The 21877-nt window shown below is 38.7% G+C and overlaps 1 protein-coding gene across 3 annotated transcripts; it reads left to right on the forward strand.

The window, feature by feature from the left end:
• Positions 1-1867: 1867 nt before the first annotated feature.
• GTSF1 (gametocyte specific factor 1) lies at positions 1868-20867 on the forward strand. 3 transcript variants are annotated; one of them, XM_069586365.1, is made up of 9 exons: positions 1868-1947; positions 3777-3822; positions 9754-9854; positions 11630-11756; positions 12186-12269; positions 12730-12793; positions 14028-14122; positions 15575-15607; positions 17787-20867. In XM_069586365.1, exons 2-8 carry the CDS (start codon positions 3807-3809, stop codon positions 15589-15591), a joined length of 504 nt encoding a protein of 167 aa, XP_069442466.1. In that variant the 5' UTR covers positions 1868-1947; positions 3777-3806; the 3' UTR covers positions 15592-15607; positions 17787-20867. The 3 variants fall into 3 exon arrangements, with proteins under 3 accessions (XP_069442466.1, XP_069442465.1, XP_069442468.1); XM_069586364.1 differs by lacking the exon at positions 15575-15607 and having other exon boundaries at positions 1869-1947; XM_069586367.1 differs by lacking the exon at positions 1868-1947 and having other exon boundaries at positions 3735-3822.
• Positions 20868-21877: the final 1010 nt, after the last annotated feature.

Consider the following 21877-nt stretch of genomic DNA (forward strand, 5'->3'; position numbering starts at 1 on the left):
TGTGAAGCATACTCTCTTCAGCTCAAGGAATGATAATTTTAAAAATTAAAAAAAAAAAAAAAAGGAATTCCCTGGAGGTCCAGTGGTTAAGACTTCCAACTTCAAATGCATGGGGCACAGGACCTAGCCCTGTCAGGGAACTAAGATACCGCAAAACAAGCAGCATGGCCAAAAATAAAAATCCGATAATGGTTACATATTATTCATGTAAAAACGTCCCATGACCCTTTTCGCTAAAGCCACAGTTAGTTCGTGCTGTTAGAATAAGTTCTCCTAAATAACGTTTAGACCACATAAACCACTGAAATGGTCTAAAACCCCCAATATTTCAACACCCAAACTGACCATCCACTCTGCCTCCTCCTCTGAACAATACAAAAATGTGTCGTATCACGCCTTTTACTTCTTGCTTTAAAAAAAATATTACTAGATCTACCTGTAGTATCAATTCCTTCCCTTTTTTGTCTACAAATGCCACAAGTCCTTTTTCTCAAACAAAGTTCTCCCCGGGTCACTTTGGGCCCCAGTGTCTTTCCTCTAAAGAATTTACATTCTCGACCACTTTCTTAGGATCTGTTGTACTGCCATTTTTTCTTTCATCCACTCTGGGGCCTGTTTTCCTAGCAATTTGAACTCAAGAACCACCAATTACACTTTTTTTTTTCTTCTTGGTATCAGGGTTTCCAGAACAAAGGCTCACAATATATGTTTCGTTTTCTACTATCAATTTATAACTTTCAGGCTCTTTCTACCCCACCCAGCTCTCTCCTCAAAAATCTCCTTTAGGGGAGATGACTAGGGCATACATCCTACCGAAGATTCTCCGATAAGCCATTATCGACTTTTGAACTTTGAAACTCTACCTACAAGTCATGCTAAACAAAAACTAGATTCCTGTCCTTAGTGGTTTGTTTTGGGGGGAACTGGGGGGTGGGAGGAGATGACCTCTTCTGTTCATCTCTTTTTCAATTTTCCTCTTCCCTCCACTCAAAAATCTAAATTATCTTTCTCTTGCAGCCATGAAATTAAAAGACACTTACTCCTTGGAAGAAAAGTTATGACCAACCTAGATAGCATATTGAAAAGCAGAGACATTACTTTGTCAACAAAGGTCCATCTAGTCAAGGCTATGGTTTTTCCAGTGGTCATGTATGAATGTGAGAACTGGACTGTGAAGAAAGCTGAGCGCGGAAGAATTGATGCTTTTGAACTGTGGTGTCGGAGAAGACTGTTGAGAGTCCCTTGGACTGCAAGGAGATCCAAACAGTCCATTCTAGTCACTGGAAGGACTGATGCTGAAGCTGAAACTCCAATACTTTGGCCACCTCATGCGAAGAGTTGACTCATTGGAAAAGACTCTGATCCTGGGAGGGACTAGGGGCAGGAGGGGAAGGGGACGACAGAGGATGAGATGGCTGGATGGCATCACCGATTCGATGGACATGAGTTTGAGTAGACTCCGGAAGTTGGTGATGGACAGGGAGACATGGTGTGCTGCAATTCATGGGGTCGCAAAGAGTCAGACACGACTGAGCGACTGAACTGAACTGGACAACTGGCACTAACATGGCTTCCTTCTCACCACTATCACTTGACCTCTAAGGTGTCCCATCACCTCCTCGAGCGCTATGTCTCAGCGCTCATTCTAGTTTCTAAGATGGCCCCCACAGAGGTCGGGAAGGCAGCGCGAGTTCCACCCACGCAAAGCTTCGGTCATTCCAAGTGCCGGAGCACCACCTCCTGAGCGGAGGATGGGCGGAAGCCAAGAAGGGAGGGCCGAGAAGGCAGTCATCGGAGCGCCCGCACCAGCACTCTCCCCGACGCCCAGCCCTGCGTCACAGGAAGTGGGGGCCCCACCCCTAACGTCAGAGGCCGGAAGGGAGCGTTGCTGGGGCACGGGTGTGAGCGAAGACGACCGTGGGGAGACGAGAGCGTGTCTCCGCCGAGGTAGGAAAGACGCCCAGTTTCTGGCTTGGGGACCTCCAAAAATCTCACCGATAGTGGACTGGGATACTTTCACCTTCTAGTATATTCCCTTTTCTGCGCACCTTGTGGGTCCTTAGCAAAGGTGTTCAGGCAACCGGTGGGTCTGCCACTGCTTCGTCCCCGTCGAGGGCCTCCCTAGCTCCTTAGTCTTGGTTTTTTAAGTTAAGCACCTTCCCCACCATCTCCTGTTTAGTCCCATTGTTTAAATGGACTCTTGACTTTTGTTTAAAGGAGGGAAAATGTTGGTTTTACTGAGACCCCAGCTCGGTTAAGTGTAATCCGTTGCTTCAGGCTACAGCCAGCTCCCAAGCTTGACTGCTGAGTGCCCTTTTCACCGCCGTCTAGTACTAGGGAAAATGTGAAAAGTTGATAACAGTTTGATAGTGATAGGATACTTACATGGACAAGGCTGAATGATGAGGCTGTAGTTTCCAGTGCCCTTAATCTACTGTAATTTAGTCTTTTTGCCTCCAGAGGATAGGGGGGCTTCCTGCAAGTTGCTGAATCTGGCACTGATAGTGCCTTTAAATTGCTTAAAATCAAGGAACATAGTGTTTGGCTCTTTCAATTCTCTTTTTATTTTTGTTGAAAAAGTATAGAGTAACTATGTATAACATATAAAAGGGAAGGTCAAAATTTCTTAACCCAGACATGAAAATTATTTTTTCATGGCAGTTTCACCAGTGATTGTCATTTACAAATAGGCTCTGCAGCAAATTACTAAACAAGTTCCAGCTGATCACTTGTATTTCCTATCATAGGTTCCAAGACTGCTTATGTCATAGAATGGGGGGAAGGGGTGTGGAATTGTATGAGGAGAGCTGGCTCTAGGGACAATAACTGTAAATCTAGCCAGTTTTAAGTTTACTATGGGGATGGTTTTATATAAATTTAGTCTGTTTTGTAATGATAAGTTTGTTTAATCACAGCTCAATAGGGGAGAGTCAGGTGGAAGAGGATTCAAACTAAAAATTGTCTTTTAATCTTACAAGTTTCTGTTACAGACTTATTCTTTTATGATTCTGTCAACTATAAAATGGACAGTTCTTGAGTACTAACATTTAGAAATGTTTCCTCAGTGCGCAGAGGGAATGAGTATTACCTGGAGAAATTTAAATAACCAAGTCTGTCTGGTTTAGCGTGGAGGCGGGGGAGGTAATAAAGCATCACTGGGAAAAGTGTGATACTTCCTAATCATGTTTAAGAAAAATCATAGAAATAGTAAACTGGAGTGTCTCTGGGCATACTGAATGGACTGCCTGTACAGTCTGACATAGGCTTCCAGCGTTCCCCAGCCCCCAGAAGCAGGGGGAAGCCAGACTGGCAGCCCGATCATCCTGTATTTTTGAGGACTTGAGGACTTTAAAATAGTACCCTATTCCTTTGTTTATCCTGCAGTTTAAATAACATTCTTGTGGGCTTGACTTGCCCCTTCTAATGTTAAACAACATCAAACCCTAAAGGATGGTAAACAGTGGCAAGGTGTTGTAATGGCACTTGAAATTAACTGACATCCTCTCGCCTGAATACAGCTTAAGTAGTAGTCATGTTTGGTTTTCCTAACTGTGAGCTCTAGAATTTATTCTAAGAGTGTGAGTTAGGCAATGATAAAATGGTTCAAAGTAGTAAAGAATGCCTTAAAGGGGAGAAACTAATAGGAAGAGGGAGGTGCTATAAGGGTTTTTTATATTAAACTTGGGTGACTTCAGTTCTAGTCTGATCCACTTCTTAGGGCTTCTTTTGATACGTTTTATTTCTGATTTCCTGATCCAGTTTTTTTTTTCCCCCAGCACTTTGGATTTGGCTCCTTAATTCCCAACATGGAAGAAACTTACAGTAAGTACTTCTTGTTGCTTTTAGAAAATAGGTTGCTTATATGTAGTTTTCTCTCTGACAAGACTTTTAATGTGTTGAGAAAGATTCACTTTTTCGCTAAACTGCTGGAAGAAAAAGTGAGACTGTTTTAGCAATGCAGAGAAATGTCCAAATTTGAAATAGGATCCTTGAAATTAAAAAGTATGAGAAGTCATCAAGCTTTGGGAAAGCTGCAGTTGGGACACCTGTGTTAAACTACATGTTTTTATTTATTAAGTGAAGAATTTTCATTCTTCAGAACTTCAGTTTCTCCTGTTAGTGACACAGGGATGGTAACCCCTGGTTTCTGTTTTGTGGGATAAAATGGTATACGTCATGTTGATGTGCACTGAGTTTTTAGGATTAAAGAAATCCTAGGGAGAATTCTTATTTCTCTAGTGATCCAGGAATCTCAATGGCCCAGAAAATCAAATGGGGGCAGAGAGCTAGGATCATACAAGGGTAGAACAAGAGAGGCCTGAAAAACCATTTCATTCAACACTAGAATTTTACAACTGAGAAAACAGAACCTAGGTTAACTAATTTAACCCATGGTTATATTGGTGGGGACAGAGTAAGAACCAGAGCCTTGTATGTTGTTTATATGTTGTGCCCTACTTGATACCACTAGGCACTATGGTTTCTAGACCCTGACCAAGTTTAAGGAACATCTGAGTGGATGAAACTTGTCAACAAGGCTGCCTTTATTTCCTACTTTGCTATCTTGTTCAGAATCTCTTAAGTTCTGACTGAAAGATATTTTAGTTCCATTCTGCCTTCAAGGAAGAGTCCAATAGAACCTTTATCACCAACAGGTAGAAACTCCATGGAAACAGTCTTTATTAAATATCTACTATAGCATGCAGAAGAATCACCTGGGATACTTGTTAAGACACAGGTTTCTGGAGCCCTCCCCCCAAATTTTTGATTCAGAAGGTCTGGGACTCAAGAATTTGAATTTCTAACATGCTGCCAGGTGGTAATGCTAATCTGAGGCCCATACTTTGAGAATAATGAATCTGGAAGTCTGATTCTCCTTGATCTTCCTTAGGGCTCCCTTAATTTTTCTAAAAATATGTTAATTAAAATCTGAGATTTCAGTGTGAGATAAATACAAGAGATTTATCTTTATTCTTGGAAGCGTACTACTCTATTAAATTAGAAAGCATCATCTCCTTTTATGTCTCTTATTCTTTTTCCAGTGGTGATTTTTTTCCTAGAAAAATGTCACTTGGTTCTTGTAATTATTGCTACATAGCACAGACTTTTTTAATCAGTAGATGTGTGTTAAAGAAGAAAATGATTGATTTTGCTGTTTATTTAAAATTTTTAAGTTTGTGATTAAGTAAATTTAATAAAATATATTGGCTTGTAAAGAATCAACTCCTTTAAGCATAGCATTTTTTTCTGTTTATCTGTGTCTTGGTAAAGTTTCATTGTTTTAAGATTAAAAAAAAAAAGAACCTGGCAGTATGTTAGAAATGCATAATATCAGGCCTCATCTCAAACGTGCTGAATCAGAATCTACAGTCCTCAAGTGATTTAACACCAGGAATCAAGTTAAAATGAGAAATACTGTTTAGGATGTACTTGACCTTTCCCCCCGACTGATCTAAAACTCTATAATCTGACAGATTCCTGAAGCTCTCCAGCTTCTGTCTTCAGGCAGTGCCTCTTAGCTGATAATACTCTTGTCAGGTCTGGTTCCTCATTTCCGTGAAGCTTCCTCCATCTCTCACCATGGGTTCTGGGCCCTATCCAAGTGTGAGGAATATCTGAGTCTGTGCTTTTGGAGGAAGCTTGTCCATGAGGCCTACTTTGTTTTCCAAATTAAGTTATATTCCCAAAAAGTCACTCAAGATTTTTGCTGATCTCTAACAATCTAGAGATGTGGGATGGGGTGGGAGGTGAGAGGGAGGGGAACATATGTATACCTATGGCTGATTCATGTTGATGTATGGCAGAAACCAGCACAATATTATAAAGCAATTATCTCTAATTAAAAAGAAATTTAAAATTTTTTAAATGTTAAAAAACAGGTAAACCAATTTAAGGGACATTCTAAAAATTTTTTTGCTGAGGAGTTCAATAGTATTTGTTACAACTTTAAATTCATATAATACTTTGTGCAGTACTCTTAGGTATCTGCCCAAGAAAAATACTCGTACAGTGCACAGATAAGTATATATTAGATTGCTAGCCACAGCATTTATATATAACAGTAAAAACTAGAAACAGCATAAATGTATCAGTAAGGGAACTGATTAAGAAACTGTGCTACATCCATGTACAGCAGGGAAATATTTCTTTCATTTCACTGATCAGAAGGAGCTGTTAAGTTTGTTTGTTTGTTTGTTTTAAAGAAAAGCAAATACAATGGTTACAGGAAATCTTGTCACATGCTACACTATGGATAAACTTTGAGGACATTGTGGTAATTTAAATAAATTAATCATCAAAAAACCACATGCCATATGATTTCACTTACATGAAATATCTAGAATAGTCAAACTCATAGAAATAAAAAGTAGAATAATGGCTGCCAGAGGTTTCAGGGAGGAGGCAATGGGAGTTATTTAATGGGTATAGAGTTTGTTTTGCAAGGTGAAAATTTCTAGAGATTGTCTAGATTCACAACAATATGAATATACTTAACACCAATAAACTGTACACTTTTAAATAGTTAAGGTGATGAATTTTATGTTGCTTATTACCATTAAAATTTGTAAATTAAACATAAAATTGAAAAATGTTTAATCTTTAAATAAAAGACCATTTAGAGCAGACCTAAGTTGCTGCTAAGTCGCTTCAGTCTTGTCTGACTCTGTGTGACCCCATAGACGGCAGCTCACTAGGCTCCTCTGTCACTGGGATTCTCCAGGTAAGAACACTGGAGTGGGTTGCCATTGCCTTCTCCGAGACCTAAGTTATCAGAGACCAAAAAGTAAAGCATTTTAGTAGGAAGCTATCATTATTAACTCCGATGTATGCTGCTGAATGGGCAGTAAAATGTGTATGAATTATAAACTATGTCCAGTCTGTCAGCTACTGACATGGCCTATCATTTGCTTGTGATGAAATGGATTAAATGGAGGGAAACTAACAAGAATTTCATCTGTATACTCTTCCTGTGTATCCTGAAGCTTCAGAAATGTGAAAAGATCACTGCTTAGGATGAGCCTGGTTGGCATAATAAGCCTGCTTGTCCTGTAAGACTTTTCGTTCCTACTCATTCTGTCCTTCAAGTCACCTTTCTGGCTCATTTGCATCATGATCATGGTTAGCAATTTATCCCATGTTTACCACTCATCCGGGGACACTGTTTCAATTCCCCTGGCTTCTGATTTTCATAGCAGTCTCTTGGTTTATAAGCTTCTTATCAAATGTGAATTGTTTATCTTATTTTACTTGTATTATTGCCTTCAGTGATGGAAACAGCATTTTATTAGATTGCCTCTTGTCCTCATAATATATTCAAAATGTACTTAACTGTTTAACTTCTCTTCTTTAACCAAGATTCTTAAAATTTAGGGCTCAGCCTGGACATTTTGCAGAACCTAAGAGTAGTTTTACATGTTATGAGAAACTTCGCTAGTGTCTATTAAACTATTGAAATGGAGCCTGAAAGTATAGTCTTCTAAGGGTACTTTAAAATTGCACAATATAGGTTAGGGGTTGGCTTTATCACAGTAGCCCCATAAATCTGCAGTTGTCTCAAACTTAGGAGGCTCTGTTTTTGCAGATTATTCTTTCTACTTTTTTTTTTTTAATTCTTTCTACTTTTTATCTGGCCAATTTCATGATCATCAGATTAAAGAATTCTCTGGGGTTTTTATTCTCATTATGTTCCAAAATATGAAATTTTGGAACCTTTACCAATTTGGTAAAGGTATTGGTCTCTTTCAATGCAAAAGAATGCTCAAACTACTGCACAATTGCACTCATCTCACATGCTAGTAAAGTAATGCTCAAAATTCTCCAAGCCAGACTTCAGCAATACGTGAACCGTGAACTCCCTGATGTTCAAGCTGGTTTTAGAAAAGGCAGAGGAACCAGAGATCAAATTGCCAACATCCACTGGATCATGGAAAAAGCAAGAGAGTTCCAGAAAAACATCTATTTCTGCTTTATTGACTATGCCAAAGCCTTTGACTGTGTGGATCACAATAAACTGTGGAAAATTCTGAAAGAGATGGGAATACCAGACCACCTGACCTACCTCTTGAGAAATCTGTATGCAGGTCAGGAAGCAACAGTTAGAACTGGACATGGAACAACAGACCGGTTCCAAATAGGAAAAGGAGTACGTCGAGGCTGTATATTGTCACCCTGCTTATTTAGCTTATATGCAGAGTACATCATGAGAAACGCTGGGCTGGAAGAAACACAAGCTGGAATCAAGATTGCCAGGAGAAATATCAATAACCTCAGATATGCAGATGATACCACCCTTATGGCAGAAAGTGAGGAGGAACTAAAAAGCCTCTTGATGAAAGTGAAAGAGGAGAGTGAAAAAGTTGGCTTAAAGCTCAACATTCAGAAAACGAAGATCATGGCATCCGGTCCCATCACTTCATGGGAAATAGATGGGGAAACAGTGGAAAGACTGTCAGATTTTATTTATTTGGGCTCCAAAATCAGTGCAGATGGTAACTGCAGCCATGAAATTAAAAGACGCTTACTCCTTGGAAGAAAAGTTATGACCAACCTAGATAGCATATTGAAAAGCAGAGATATTACTTTGCCAACAAAGGTCCGTTTAGTCAAGGCTATGGTTTTCCCAGTGGTCATGTATGGATGTGAGAGTTGGACTGTGAAGAAGGCTGAGCGCCGAAGAATTGATGCTTTTGAACTGTGGTGTTGGAGAAGACTCTTGAGAGTCCCTTGGACTGCAAGGAGATCCAGCCAGTCCATTCTGAAGGAGATCAACCCTTTGATTCCTTTGCAAGGAATGATGCTAAAGCTGAAGCTCCAGTACTTTGGACACCTCATGCGAAGAGTTGGCTCTTTGGAAAAGACTCTGATGCTGGGAGAGATTGGGGGCAGGAGGAGAAGGGGACGACTGAGGATGAGATGGCTGGATGGCATCACGGACTCGATGGACGTGAGTCTGAGTGAACTCCGGGAGTTGGTGATGGACAGGGAGGCCTGGCGTGCTGCGATTCATGGGGTTGCAAAGAGTCGGACACGACTGAGCGACTGAACTGAACTAAACTGAACTGACTCGGTCTCTTTTGAGAGGTAACTAGATTCAGTGACTAGGAGCTATTTCGAGGAGTACATTAAATCAGACAGACAAAAAAATAAATCTATGAATGAATATTTCCTAAGCTTCCATAGAACATATAACTGATATAGAGCAGTGCTTACCAACTTTTTTCATGTCATGGCAAGCTAGTAAATAAGGATGCTGGTGTAGGGGGTTAACTACCCTCAGCTTGCCCTAAGACTCGGGGACTAGGGGGCACATGTGCAGTGGACTCCCACATCAGTATATCAATACATTGTCCGTTCCAACCTTCAGTATACTGCCTGGGAAGTTTTGGTTGAACTAGCTAGAGAAAAGAATGACCCTGAATTAGCACTTTCAGAAAAGGAAAAGACGTATCATTTAATTTTTTGTTACAATAAGGATTACCAACAATAAAAACAACAGTATTTATGTACAACCAAATGTGAACTTTGACCCTCCCCCATGAATGCTGGTTTTGCTGGACTTAATGAAGATTTAGTAACACAGTTTTATCTTACATTTTCAGGTGTTTTTAGTCACCCTTAAAAAAAAATCTTTCAAGTTGTTGTTAGGCTGTCTTGTTCAATTCTTACAGATGCTGTTGAAAAATCCATGTGCCAAGGATGCTGAACTGTTGCCAGGGCCTGTCAAGCTTCATACTTACCCTGTTTTTCTTTCAGTCGATACTCTGGACCCTGAAAAGCTGTTACAATGCCCCTATGATAAAAACCACCAGATCAGGGCCTGCAGGTTTCCTTATCATCTAATCAAGTGCAGAAAGGTACGATATTATTTTCTCAATTTGCCCGGTGATGGCCTCCTGAGTAGTTCTTTTAAAAAGCCAAATTTTATAAATATCAAATAATTTTAGCATATATGTTTTAATTAAATGCCAGAATTGCTTTGGGTTAAATGCCAACATTTATAGAAAAGAATTTATTTCTTGGGTATGTAAGTTTTTTCTCATTTTGGTTTTTCCCCCAACTAGTGACACAGCACCCTTAAACAGTTTCTCTCCAATCTTCTCACCCTCTGTGAAACAGAGGAATCACTAACTTTTACTAGTGATAAGAAATCATTCTTGCCTTGTAAATTTGATGTACTTATTGTCCTGATAAGGATTGAGTACTGTGATACTTATTTCTGATTTTGTTTGTTTGTTTAGAAATGTTAAAGAAGTTGAACAGCTAGAGGTTAACCTAAGAAAAGATTATTCATAAAAATAACTATTTCTCTTAGTTTCAACAGTAAGCATCTTTGAGGGGAGGGGAAAAAAAAAGACAGCTCAAAGAGTTTTTTCCCTCTGGTCACCTTTCGTAGATTTAGTCGATGTAAGCTAATTTAATGCTGATATATTAATTGAGACAGTTTGAAAGGGTGGTTAGAATAGAAATGTCAGATACAGAGGCCAGAGTTCTGCCAGGATTTATGCTTGGAAAACAATTTAGGTATTTAATCCAAACCTGCATACAGTTCACATATGCATTAACATTCTTCAAGGGATGTTTCTCTCGCAGTCCTGGAGACATGATTATAATGCCATTGTTGATTATTTCTCAGCTCCTTTCAGTCTCTAGAGCAAGAATTCCTTAAGGTTGAACCTAGACATGACAGACAAGCAGATACCACCACAACTTCCTCCTCTAGGCTCTCAGACATGTCCCAAGGAGAAAGGTTGGGAAAGGGAGCCAAGTGGTAAAAAGACATCGTCATAACTCCCCTCTCCTAATGCTCTTAATCTTCAGCCACAAAACCTTTGCATTAGAATGCCCACTATCCCTTTAAAAAATCAGGGAGATAGCTGCCCTCACAATTTTCTCCATCTTCTATTTTTTTGCACCCTTCTCCCCATTTTACATTATTTTTACTTTTTTGAGTATCATTTGTGATATATCTTTTGCTTCTCCTAATTTCTTAGTTGCTGGTAAACTTAACATAGGATTTGGGTTATATTAAACACTTTGTTTTGTTTTCTTGTTTCATATTAAAATAAGGAACTTGGTCAACAGAGTTCTCTGTTATCTGGACTTTTCCTTAGTGAAATAGCTGAAATAAAGGACAAATTGTTCAGAGCCTCATTTCAGGCCTCGTTACTTTAAAAAGTGTTCCTGTGTTAATCTGAAAAATCGTTGGCTTTGCCTCTTCTGCAGCTCCCTTCCCACAGCTATTTTCCTGCACTCTTGTACTGCAGTAGCAGGGGTGCTACTGCAATGCAGACAAAGTGTGTTTTAGTGTTGCTGTTCATCCTGAATATCAGCTTTCAAAGACATCCAGAGAGCTGTGCCATTACAGGCTGTGCCACCCGACTCGCATGACCCTGAGAAGTAAACAGGGAGAAGATATGATTCAAATACCCAATCCTAAATTCAACTGTTTACTTCCTTATAAACCACTTTAACCCCAGTATCTGTGTTGTCAGTCTTTATAATCATAACAAAGAGGTAATGTCTCTGTGATCTGTATAGGTGATAAATAACTCTCTCAATGTTCTGCTGAGTGTACCTATCACAGTTCCACCACAAGTTTATTGACAAACCCCTTTAATTTTTTTCACAGAATCATCCTGATGTCGCAAACAAACTGGCGACTTGTCCCTTCAATGCTCGCCATCAGGTTCCTCGGGCTGAAATCAGTCATCATATCTCAAGCTGTGATGACAAAAGCTGTATTGAGCAGGATGTTGGTAAGACTGACTAGCTGAGATGTTTCAGTACTGGAGGTTAGCGCCTTCAGATTTATATGATGCTACATTATCACCTTGATTTTTGGCTTTCATCATTTCAGAAAAACAATACTTTTCTGCCTTTGAGATTTTTAATCTTAGCAGCAAAAGATTGTCAGGTTATGTGTGCCAGACTTTGAACAATCTGATTCATTTTACTAATAATTCATTTAAAAATAAAAATTCTTTTATTACCATAAATACGGCAAACATCTTTGTTTCTGCTTCTCTTTCTTGTCTTCTGTTGGAAAGGAGATAAGACCTGTTTAGTTTTCATCCTATCCATTTTTCAGAAACAAAGACCCTGCAACCTTTTAAGCCACTGACTCCTTTAAACATAATAACTTGGCAGTGTCCCCTTCTTAAGTCAGAATCTCTGTTGTCTTGCAGTCAACCAAACCAGGAGCCTTGGACAAGAGACTCTGGCTGAGAGCACATGGCGGTGCCCTCCTTGCGATGAAGACTGGGACAAAGGTGAAGGGCCTCTACGTCTCTTTCTCCACAGTGTCAAAATCTGAAGTCATTTGCTTTAAACTGAAGGAAGGTTTTCCTTTTTTATGAACATACCATGTTGTTCAGAATGCCGTATTATTCTTATTGAGCCCCAGTACAAACACATTTGTATCTCTGTGCAGACACGTGGAACAGCCTTTCCCACTTGATTGAAAAAGAAACACTACTTTACATATGTTTTTTTCATAAATTGTGTTATACCATCTGTGTTTGGTTGTTGCTAGGCACGTTTATTATTATTTATGTCGCTTGTGTTTATATCCTTCAGTTAAATTCTTGCTATTGTGTCTCTTAGGGTACTTGACCAGTTTTTACTTGCTTCTCTGAACTTGTTTATTATTTCTCATCTCACAAATTCCACTAGTATGAATTGGTGTTTTACCTAGTAGCACCACAAACTGTGTTTTGTTTCCTTTGGCAGATTTGTGGGAACAGACCAGCACCCCATTTGTCTGGGGCACAGCCAACTACTGTGGCAACAATAGGTAAATGAAAAGATCTCATTCCCACCACATCCTCCCAGAATCAAAGTGCTCTGTTACCAACTGAAGGCTCCAGAGCATGTATTGACCTCTTTCCTCAATAATGTTACTTGGTGGTAATTTGTCTAGATATAGTTTTGGTGGGTTTTTTCTATTTATTCCTTGAGTCATAAAAAGGTCACATGCTTTGCATTAATTCCTGTGGGAACACAAAAATACTAGCTTGTAGTCTAGCACAGGAGACAGTGGCGCCAGCCATTCTTATGTCTTAGCTAGAGTTTTTGCTAAGTTCATGTTATTTTAATGCTTTGAAAAACTTATGTAGCTGTACTATATGTGTTATTTTTGCTCTGGATAACTAGTGTCTAAGGAAAAAGTAATCTTAAAAGTTCCTGATTTGAGATTGGACAATCCATAATACCAATTAGATAGGGAAAAAACTCATCTCTGCTTCCCCACTGATTTTGTATCTAATTAAAATCTCTAAGATTTTTTGTTACCACTTGATCTTCAAACCTTCTAAGATCATGTTCCGAATTCCCTGGCAGGCCAGTAGTTAGAACATCACACTTTCACTGCCAAAGGTGCAGGTTCCATCCCTGGCTGGGGAACTAAGATCCCATAAGCCATACAGTGTGGCCAACAAGAAAAAAAAGATCGTATTTCAAACCTAAATGAGAGCATTTCCAAATTAGAAAATGAAAGTATTAGATAGTAGACTTTATTTTTTCCTCAAATAGAATACTTAACCAATTTTTATTTTTTAGCTCCTACAGTCAGTTGTTACAAGTGTACAGTTATTTGTAGTTTATGTATGCACTGAGATAGAAAAACTTAAAGATGAATTCCATTGGTACAATTTTAATTTTATCTCAATTCTGTGAGATTTGTTGCCTTTAGTTTGGTTGCCTTGGCATTTTTTATCTCTTATGTATATTGAGTGAGTTGATGAGCCTGTCATACAATTGAACAGTAGATGGCATTGCTGTTTATCTCAATTTCTAGAAAATGAAAATGGTTAAACCCATCTTAAATGCCTGTACAGAACAGTGAGCTTTCCAGAGAAGTGGTAATCATTCTAATTGCAAGAATGTTTTGATGGAAATGTGTTTACATTTCAGAATGTAGGTGGTTGTTTTTCCCCAAATTACAAAAAACACATTTTGATTGTCTTATGTGTGCCTCCCTAAAGAATGCAAATATGCCAGCATAGTCAAATTCATCTCTCTTTTTGCAGCCCTGCAAGCAACATAGTTATGGAACATAAGAGTAACCTGGCTTCAGGCATGCGTGTTCCCAAGTCTCTGCCATATGTTCTCCCATGGAAAAACAGTAAGTGAAATAATGGCAAAATGCTTTTGCTGTGTGTTATGGTAAATAATACAGTTGGTCTTAATTATCTCAGGACATGTTCAGTCTGAATACCAAATACCTTGCACCCATATGACCCTGAGAGTGAGTTCCTCCTCAAATTTTGCATCTTAAGCACGTCACTCACTTCACCCTGTTGCTAACCCTGGTTAGTAACAAGCAGGTATAAGATCACAGAAGCCTAAAGAATATTTTCAAGACAGGGTGATGGAGAAAGAAAGGGCAACCCACTCCAGTATTCTTGCCTGGGAAATCCCATGAACAGAGGAGCCTGGGGTCACAAAGAGTCAGACACATCTTAGCAACTGAGCACGCATGCATACTAGTTGAGCTTCCCAATAGAAAGCTCTATGCTGTGTGCTCTCATCAGTATTCTCATCTGCTCTTCAAAACTATAAACAAGGACCGTTTTCGTAATTAAAATTTTTTAATTATAAAATACATATTAATCGCACAAAAAATTGTTTGCTTTGCTGGTAGTTGGCAGATCTGGACCCTGAATGAGTCTCTTAACTGCCAAGACCAGAATTATCCCCTCGTTTCCTTTTCCTGTCTTTTTAGTTCTCTTTGTTTCCTGCCCACTCCCACCTTTCTCATGCCATTTCTCTACCCCCATCTCAAGCCTTTGGTTTCAGCTATGAATAAATGCCTACTTCAATTGTGAATTACTGATGGCTTAAAAAATTACATTTTTGCAAATAAAACTCAAACCAAGAAAGGAGAAAAAAAAGGTGACCACTGACGTCAGATTCCATGGATAAGTTTGGGACCAATAAAAAGACTATCTATTTTAGCTAGGAGGAAATCATCCCTGATTTTTAAAGCATAATATCAATAGGGAATTGGGATTAGAAATTGGATTGCAGGGTCCTGAAAGGTAATGGGTAGAGACAAAATGAAAGTAATGTTATAAGAACCAGCCTAAGAATGGTATTCAGATGTCTTCCCAAGGCTTCAGAGACAATGCCGAGTAAACAGGTCTGAAATTCATGTCATACCATCCTAGTAAAGAAATTCCCATATATTGGTACACCCAACATATTGTCATTTTTATTTAATATAAACTTCCTTTTCCTGATGTTGTCCCCAAATTCAGATTTCCTTGATCTCAGTCTTTGTTGTTGTTTGAGCTAATTTTTAGGTGGCTACAGGATCCCCTTTAAACATTTCCCTTTGGATAGTTGCATTTCCCCCAAAATGAGATTACCTAGTCATATGCCATAAGGCTTGATAGGTGGAAGACTATTTTCTTTTTCCATGGTGAATAGAATCCAGTCACTAATTTTAAATTCTGCTTTATTATATAATTCCATATACCCCAGGAATAAATCATTTGTGTTTAGTAAGACTAGGGCGGTGGAGTGAATTTCAATTGACATGGTGTATTTATTTTGAAATATTTCTACTCCATAGATGGAAATGCACAGTAACTGAATATTTCATCAAGTAAGTGTTTCAGTTTTATTTCACAATTTTTTCAGATGGTAGCAAGATTTAACTGGACATAAAACAATTTGGGTCCAGTTTTCTTTCAGATTATGGTACCAAATTAAAGCTCTGTGTGTGCCTTTCGTTTTTTAAGTATATAGCCTCTGTTATGGCTTTACATGCTAATGAATAAACATTTACTAGTTAAATTAGAATTCTGTTACATGCCAAGTTGCTCTCCCTAATGTTAGTGCACATTGCCTTTTCCTTTTTTTTTTTTAATCAAAGTTGCATTCTAGATCTATCATGCCTTTTTAATGGACTGAGATTAATCAGACAGCTGTGCTTCACTGCTTTGCAATTCTTTCCCTGTGCAGTACAATTTAATACTCATCAAAAAATTCATACTTTTTAACTAGCATTTTAAAGTTTTGGGTCTCCAAAAGTCTGTAGATCTTTTTGCACTGTAGATCTTATCTGAATATTTGATTAGCAGAACCTAACAAAATCTATATAAAGAGACCAAAATCTTTCAGTTTTCACAGATGAAGCCCTTCTTTGAGATCACCCTATATACCCACAGCAGAGCCAGGTCTGATGCTTCAAATGGCTGCCTTGGCTGAGGTTGACCAGCCACATGGCTTCTGGCAAAATATTGTTGAGCCGGGAATGGGATGATAATCCCCACTGTCTTGAGATGATAGGCCTTCAGTGAATATTTATTGAATGAATGAGTAATTGGCTTGTTGCCTTGTAGTCCATTCACTTTTTCTGAACAGTGAAGCAGATGGATCGTCTGCGAGCTAGGGTTTGTTTTGTACCAAAACTGATGTTTCTTCTGGTGAGAAACAAAAGATATTCTAAAAGCAAACACCCCTTAGCTGAGAACAATAATATTTATCAGTTGCTTCTAGGGACGGGCCATTTTTCTTGGTAGGTTCTGACATCAAATTATTAAATATATCTGGAAGCCAGAACATTGGATTTGGTCCCAGAAGGGAAAGAGACACAACTGCACTGGAGTGCATCAGAAAAGCACACACAGACCTGGGTAAATGGAGAACTTTGAATCCCTCTCTGGCACACTGCTTAAAATGTTTGGTGTTCATCCAGTATGGATAGCTACCTCTCCAATGGCTACTCTGCGGTGAAAGCCTAGGAGAAATTTCTGTCACTTAAGACTAAACACTTTTCTGCTTTGGAAAATTGATAAAGTCATTCACACTGATAATTTTTTTGTACATGTTACCACAGAGGAATAAGGGGGGAAATTTAGGTAAGAATCCTTAAATAGCCACAGATCTTCTTATCCTCTTAGTTAAAAATAAAGCATCATTTTTTGAACGCCTGTTGTTGCAGAATTCTCTTCTTTGGGTACACACACACACAGAGACAGACACACAGACACGCGCACGCGCGCACACACACACGCACACGGCATGACTTACTCCCTTAAGGAACTTAAAGAGTAAGCAGAAAATTTTTTTTATTGCACATACATGAAAACGGTTTGTTCACCTTGCACTTAAATGCTTTATCCCATTTATGTTCTTATCAATATTTTACCAGATAAGTGCCTCAGAAGCAGGTAATACCATGTTCATTTTTGTTCCCCTAATATGCATTGTGGGCTTCCCTGATAGCTCAGCTGGTCCTGGGTTGGGAAGATCCCCTGGAGAAGGGGGCAGCTACCCACTCCAATATTCTGGCCTGGAGAATTCCATGGACTATGTAGTCTGTGGGTTCGCAAAGAGTCAGGCAGAACTGAGTGACTTTACTTTCAATGTGCATCGTAACAGCTCAAAATATATTATTAAATTAATGAGTAGATAGAGTATATGAAAAGAGAAAAAAATAAGTTAATTGGAATTAGTCCAGAATTGTCTGAAGAAGTCAGTTGCCTGGATGGTCAATTCTGATTTTCTCTTCACCCATGATAACTATTGATACAAGGACTGTATATTGATCTTTGTATAGAATGTTTTTAAATCAATGAACAAGTTCTTTGTGATTAGTGATACTAAAGAGCTAAGGGTCAGAAGGTACTTGGTGTTCTGCCCTTGACAACAACAGATTCTTCCAGCAGACCAAGAGACCTTAATTGGGCTATAGTTTTGTGGCCTGTTGTCAGATGTGGTTGGTGCTTTTGTCACTGAAAGGAACTAAGAACTCTAATTTTTTTCTTGTTTCCTCACAGATGCCAGACCCTGGAAGACTCTTCTTCCTGCTACAGTGGGTTCTTCATTTTTTTTTCTCCTAATCTAATTATAGAAAGATAAACTGTCTGTGACTTTCAAACTGACAAGTACCTTTTTTTTCCCCTCCCCACTTCGAGTCCTTACTCATTTGATGCAAGAAAAAACCCTCATGCTGAGAAGAAATGTTTCAAGTAAACCATCATTGTAGATAGCTTGATAATTTGGTTAAGTGCCTGCAACCGCAAGATCAGAATTCATATCCCATTCCTCATTAATGAAACAGATCATCTAAAGTTACCTTAAAGGATCCAAGCAGGCAAGAAATTTGGATTGGAAAAAGTAACTGTGTTTGTTCTCTGACTCACAGGAACCAAATTCCTTCTAGCATTTATAGGAATGGACCTTTTCTGATTAGTGCATCTGTTTACTGAGTCTTTGATATTGATAGCATTTATATATAGAAATATACCCCATTCTTATTTAGAATCCTTAGGACATCTTGTTCCCTAAACTTTTCTAACTTAGGATAGGTTTCTTTTCTCTTTCCCACATTCCAGCTAGAAATTGTATTAGCTGTCACGGTAGGTGTGGATTATGTAGGAGTGAAGATTAGAATGAAGAGGAGGAACCAGTGTACATGTGGAGAAGAGAGAGGCTTTCCACCTGTGTGTGAAATTTGATTAAGCTCAAAGTTGAAATGTGTGAAGGCCCTGGGACATGTGTAAAAAGTTAAATTTCTGAAATACCCAAGGCTCTGGCTATCCTAGCATCTTGTTGGCTCGCAAAAGGAGACTTTGTAATCTCCCAGACTAGTTCTTTATTTGGTTGCTTGTTTGCAGATTTGGTGTGGTTTGAGTTTAAAACTGTCTGGCATGGGAAGGGATTTGCGATCTGGAATAGATAGGGACTCAGAGGAAGCATACTGACAAGTAATTCCAAAAGTGATCTCTTGAGCATTGTTTGTAGGGGAAATAGGCTCGTATGGAATGCTTCTTCCACAAGTTTTATGCAAAACAGGATTCTCTCCGGGTGAAGCAAAGCTATCTTGTTTATTTAGTTCCAACTTCTATAGACAGATTCAAGATAAGCCCTAATACAATAGTATTTCTGCTTCTGCTTCTACTGGTATAAATAAGTGAATAAGTAAACTATTTCTTCTGGAGAGGGTGGTGTGGTATTAAGGAGGAGGAAAAAACACCCATTATGCCCCTAATTCTGGTCACTTAATGTTTGTCAGTCAGCAGCTCACAACAGTTCAACTTTATTTAAAAATAGTTTTAACTGGAAAATACAAAACCCTTTTGATTTCATTTATTTGGGTGATGACAACCCAAACTGTCTATACTACACTTGAAACCCAGAACTCCTACCAAGTTTAGGAAAAACAAGTATGAGTCTATTGCAAAGAATTAGCTACTTGAGTATAACTCAAAGAAGGGATTAAATAGAAAAGAGTTACTTTGTGCTTTTTAATTATCTAGAGAGGCAAATTAGGCTAGCATCTGTCATTCATGAAAAACCTTATGTTGTTATTTTAGAAGGACACCTCTTTGCTCACCAGTTCTAGAACTTAACCAGCAATACATCTGATCTGTCAAAGTGTGAATAACACTCACTATAGGTGAATGCCTGCCTATGTTAATTTTGTTAGCTCACAAAATAGACCACCCCATTGTCTCTTTAGTAAACTAATGATTAAAGCAGCCAGTTTGCTTAGGATTTTGGGGGTGCCTAGGATACACTAATTTGGATTTAGTTTGCTGGAGATTTAGGACATTCCCAAAAACTAGAGTAAAGAAGTGCCTTGAATTCTACTACTACTGTCAGAAGTTGGGAGGTGAAGCTTACTTATTTTTGAGACCTTTTTCAGAGGCTACCTTCTGTTTGGAATATAAACAGTGGAAAGTAAACAGTTGAATATGCTACCCTAATTTCAGTGAAGGTCAAGTGTTACGGGTAAAGGTTAAATGTAGACATGTTTCAGAAGCTTATCTTAGCCTTTGAGTTCTGCATTTTGATCTTATCCAGGAAGAAGAACATTTGCTTTCGGGAAGGTTGCCTTTCTCTGTGGGTATTCTAGAAGTGCCACTGTGATTTGCGAATGTTCTTACCAGGAATAAACGAATGTAGGTAGTAAATGATGCTTAGCTCTCCCGATAGCTGTACTTGAGGTAAACAAGGAGTGTATTCGGATTCAATTTCAAATAGCACACTGCAGTACCCTTCATTGGTGAGACAGAACAGTAGCTGCTTACACCTCTCCTGGCATTCCGAGAGTCCTTTATTGTACTTTTCACAATTCATATTACACTCCAAGGTAGACAGAAACTAAAGGGATGATATTATACTTCTTATTACCATTTTTAAAGAGGCAGGTTATAAAAATCAAGGTGATTTGTATACTATGTTTTAAATGATTGAAGCAGGACTGTCCTTGGGGAGAATATACCTCTTAGAAAATACATTTTCTTATGCCAGTTCAATGGGTAGAATAAGGAAAATGACTTAAATTCCATGAGAAAATCACTATAGTGACTACTCATTCTTTTGACCACTGTCTTCCTGGTACTGTTCAGGTTCAGAACATACTCACATCCTACTTTATAGGTGTGGCCTCTTCATAAGCCACTGAAAACACATTAATCTGTTACCTTGTACCAGCAGTCTCAGCTGACTTTTATTCCAGCCATACCAAAGTCTGAAAAACACAGACCTGTGTATGGGGTGTGGGGGTGAGTATTTATTTGCCCTTGACACAGCAGTTCCACTGCCTGGTCCAATTTACTTAACTGTGATCAACTTGGTAACTGCTATAACAAATATAAAATCTCAGGTTATTTACAGCCAGGAAGACCAGCGTCCTAGGCTGGACAGTAACCCTGGAGAAAAGCCATATGGTCAGCAGATTTGCATTCGTGTTTACCTTATTTAAAGGTGGTTTTTTGTGAAACAAATAATGTGAGCACTGTTGATGAACATCAAAAATATTCAATTGTTTTACTTTCATCTACTTACATATACACATATATATGGAAGAAATAAATCTATGTTGTATTAAAAACTATTTCATATGAACCCAACCACGCCTCTTAATTTTTATTAAAATACTTGTCATTGAAATAAAGTATACTTTCCCAGCTCATCTGTTTCTGTCCTGTTTCCTCAGGCTTGAATTTCAGGATTTCATCGGACAGGGTTAGGGGCTTAAATTATTTAGCTCCTTGTGTTGGTTTTCTCTAGAGTAGAACTTTATAGCAGAGGTGCAAACTGAAAGAAAAGTCTTGGTCTTTAGACGTTTCACTGAGATATCCTTTTGTCGAATTGGAAATTTCAACAGAAGAGTCGGTGTTTTAGCTTTATAAAGCCTTGAAAAACAAACATTGATACGATTCTACTAGGTGTGTACGTTTGATATCCACCTGTCATACCTCATATACTCAAAGCTGGAGGGGAGTTCAGAGAGCACTGATCCAAAGCTTCATCTGGCCTGTAAAGAAATAGGCCCTGTACCAGTGTGTAACAGGAGATATTTTTTTAGGAAAAAGAAGGATAAACACAAAATCCAAGATAGTTGTTATCTCCAGGGGAGAAGTCAGAAGGATAAGATCAGGAAAAAACACAGTAGTAGTCAGTTTAATTGGGTTTTGGGTTTCCCAGTGTTGACTATGCTTTATACGTGTGAATTAAACAATGTAATTTTAAAACATCGAAGAAGAATTGCTAAAATCATTGCAGAAGGCTTACTGTAAGCAAGCCACTGTTCTTACTTAACATTTTGAGTATTTTTAACCAATGGTAGGGGAGATAAAGGCCCTGAAAATTTTCTGTTTGCCTAGAATACCAAGTTTGTTAATAGTGTGCCATGACCATAACCTGGGACTTCTGATTCCTAAGGAGTTACTGCTTTGGGCTTCTATAGCCGTTATGTTTCTCTAAATGTTGATTCTGCACTCAGCCTCTTACTCTCCCAGGCCACGTGTTTCCCCCTCAACTTGTTTCCATGTCTACCAGCTTGGACTGCGTGGTTAGTCACTTCAGTGGGCTAAGTCAGCACCCTGAGTTCCCTTGACCCTGTTGTTTTTCTGCTGTC

This window comes from Ovis canadensis, chromosome 3, assembly GCF_042477335.2.
Source record: "Ovis canadensis isolate MfBH-ARS-UI-01 breed Bighorn chromosome 3, ARS-UI_OviCan_v2, whole genome shotgun sequence".
Lineage (NCBI taxonomy): Eukaryota > Metazoa > Chordata > Mammalia > Artiodactyla > Bovidae > Ovis > Ovis canadensis.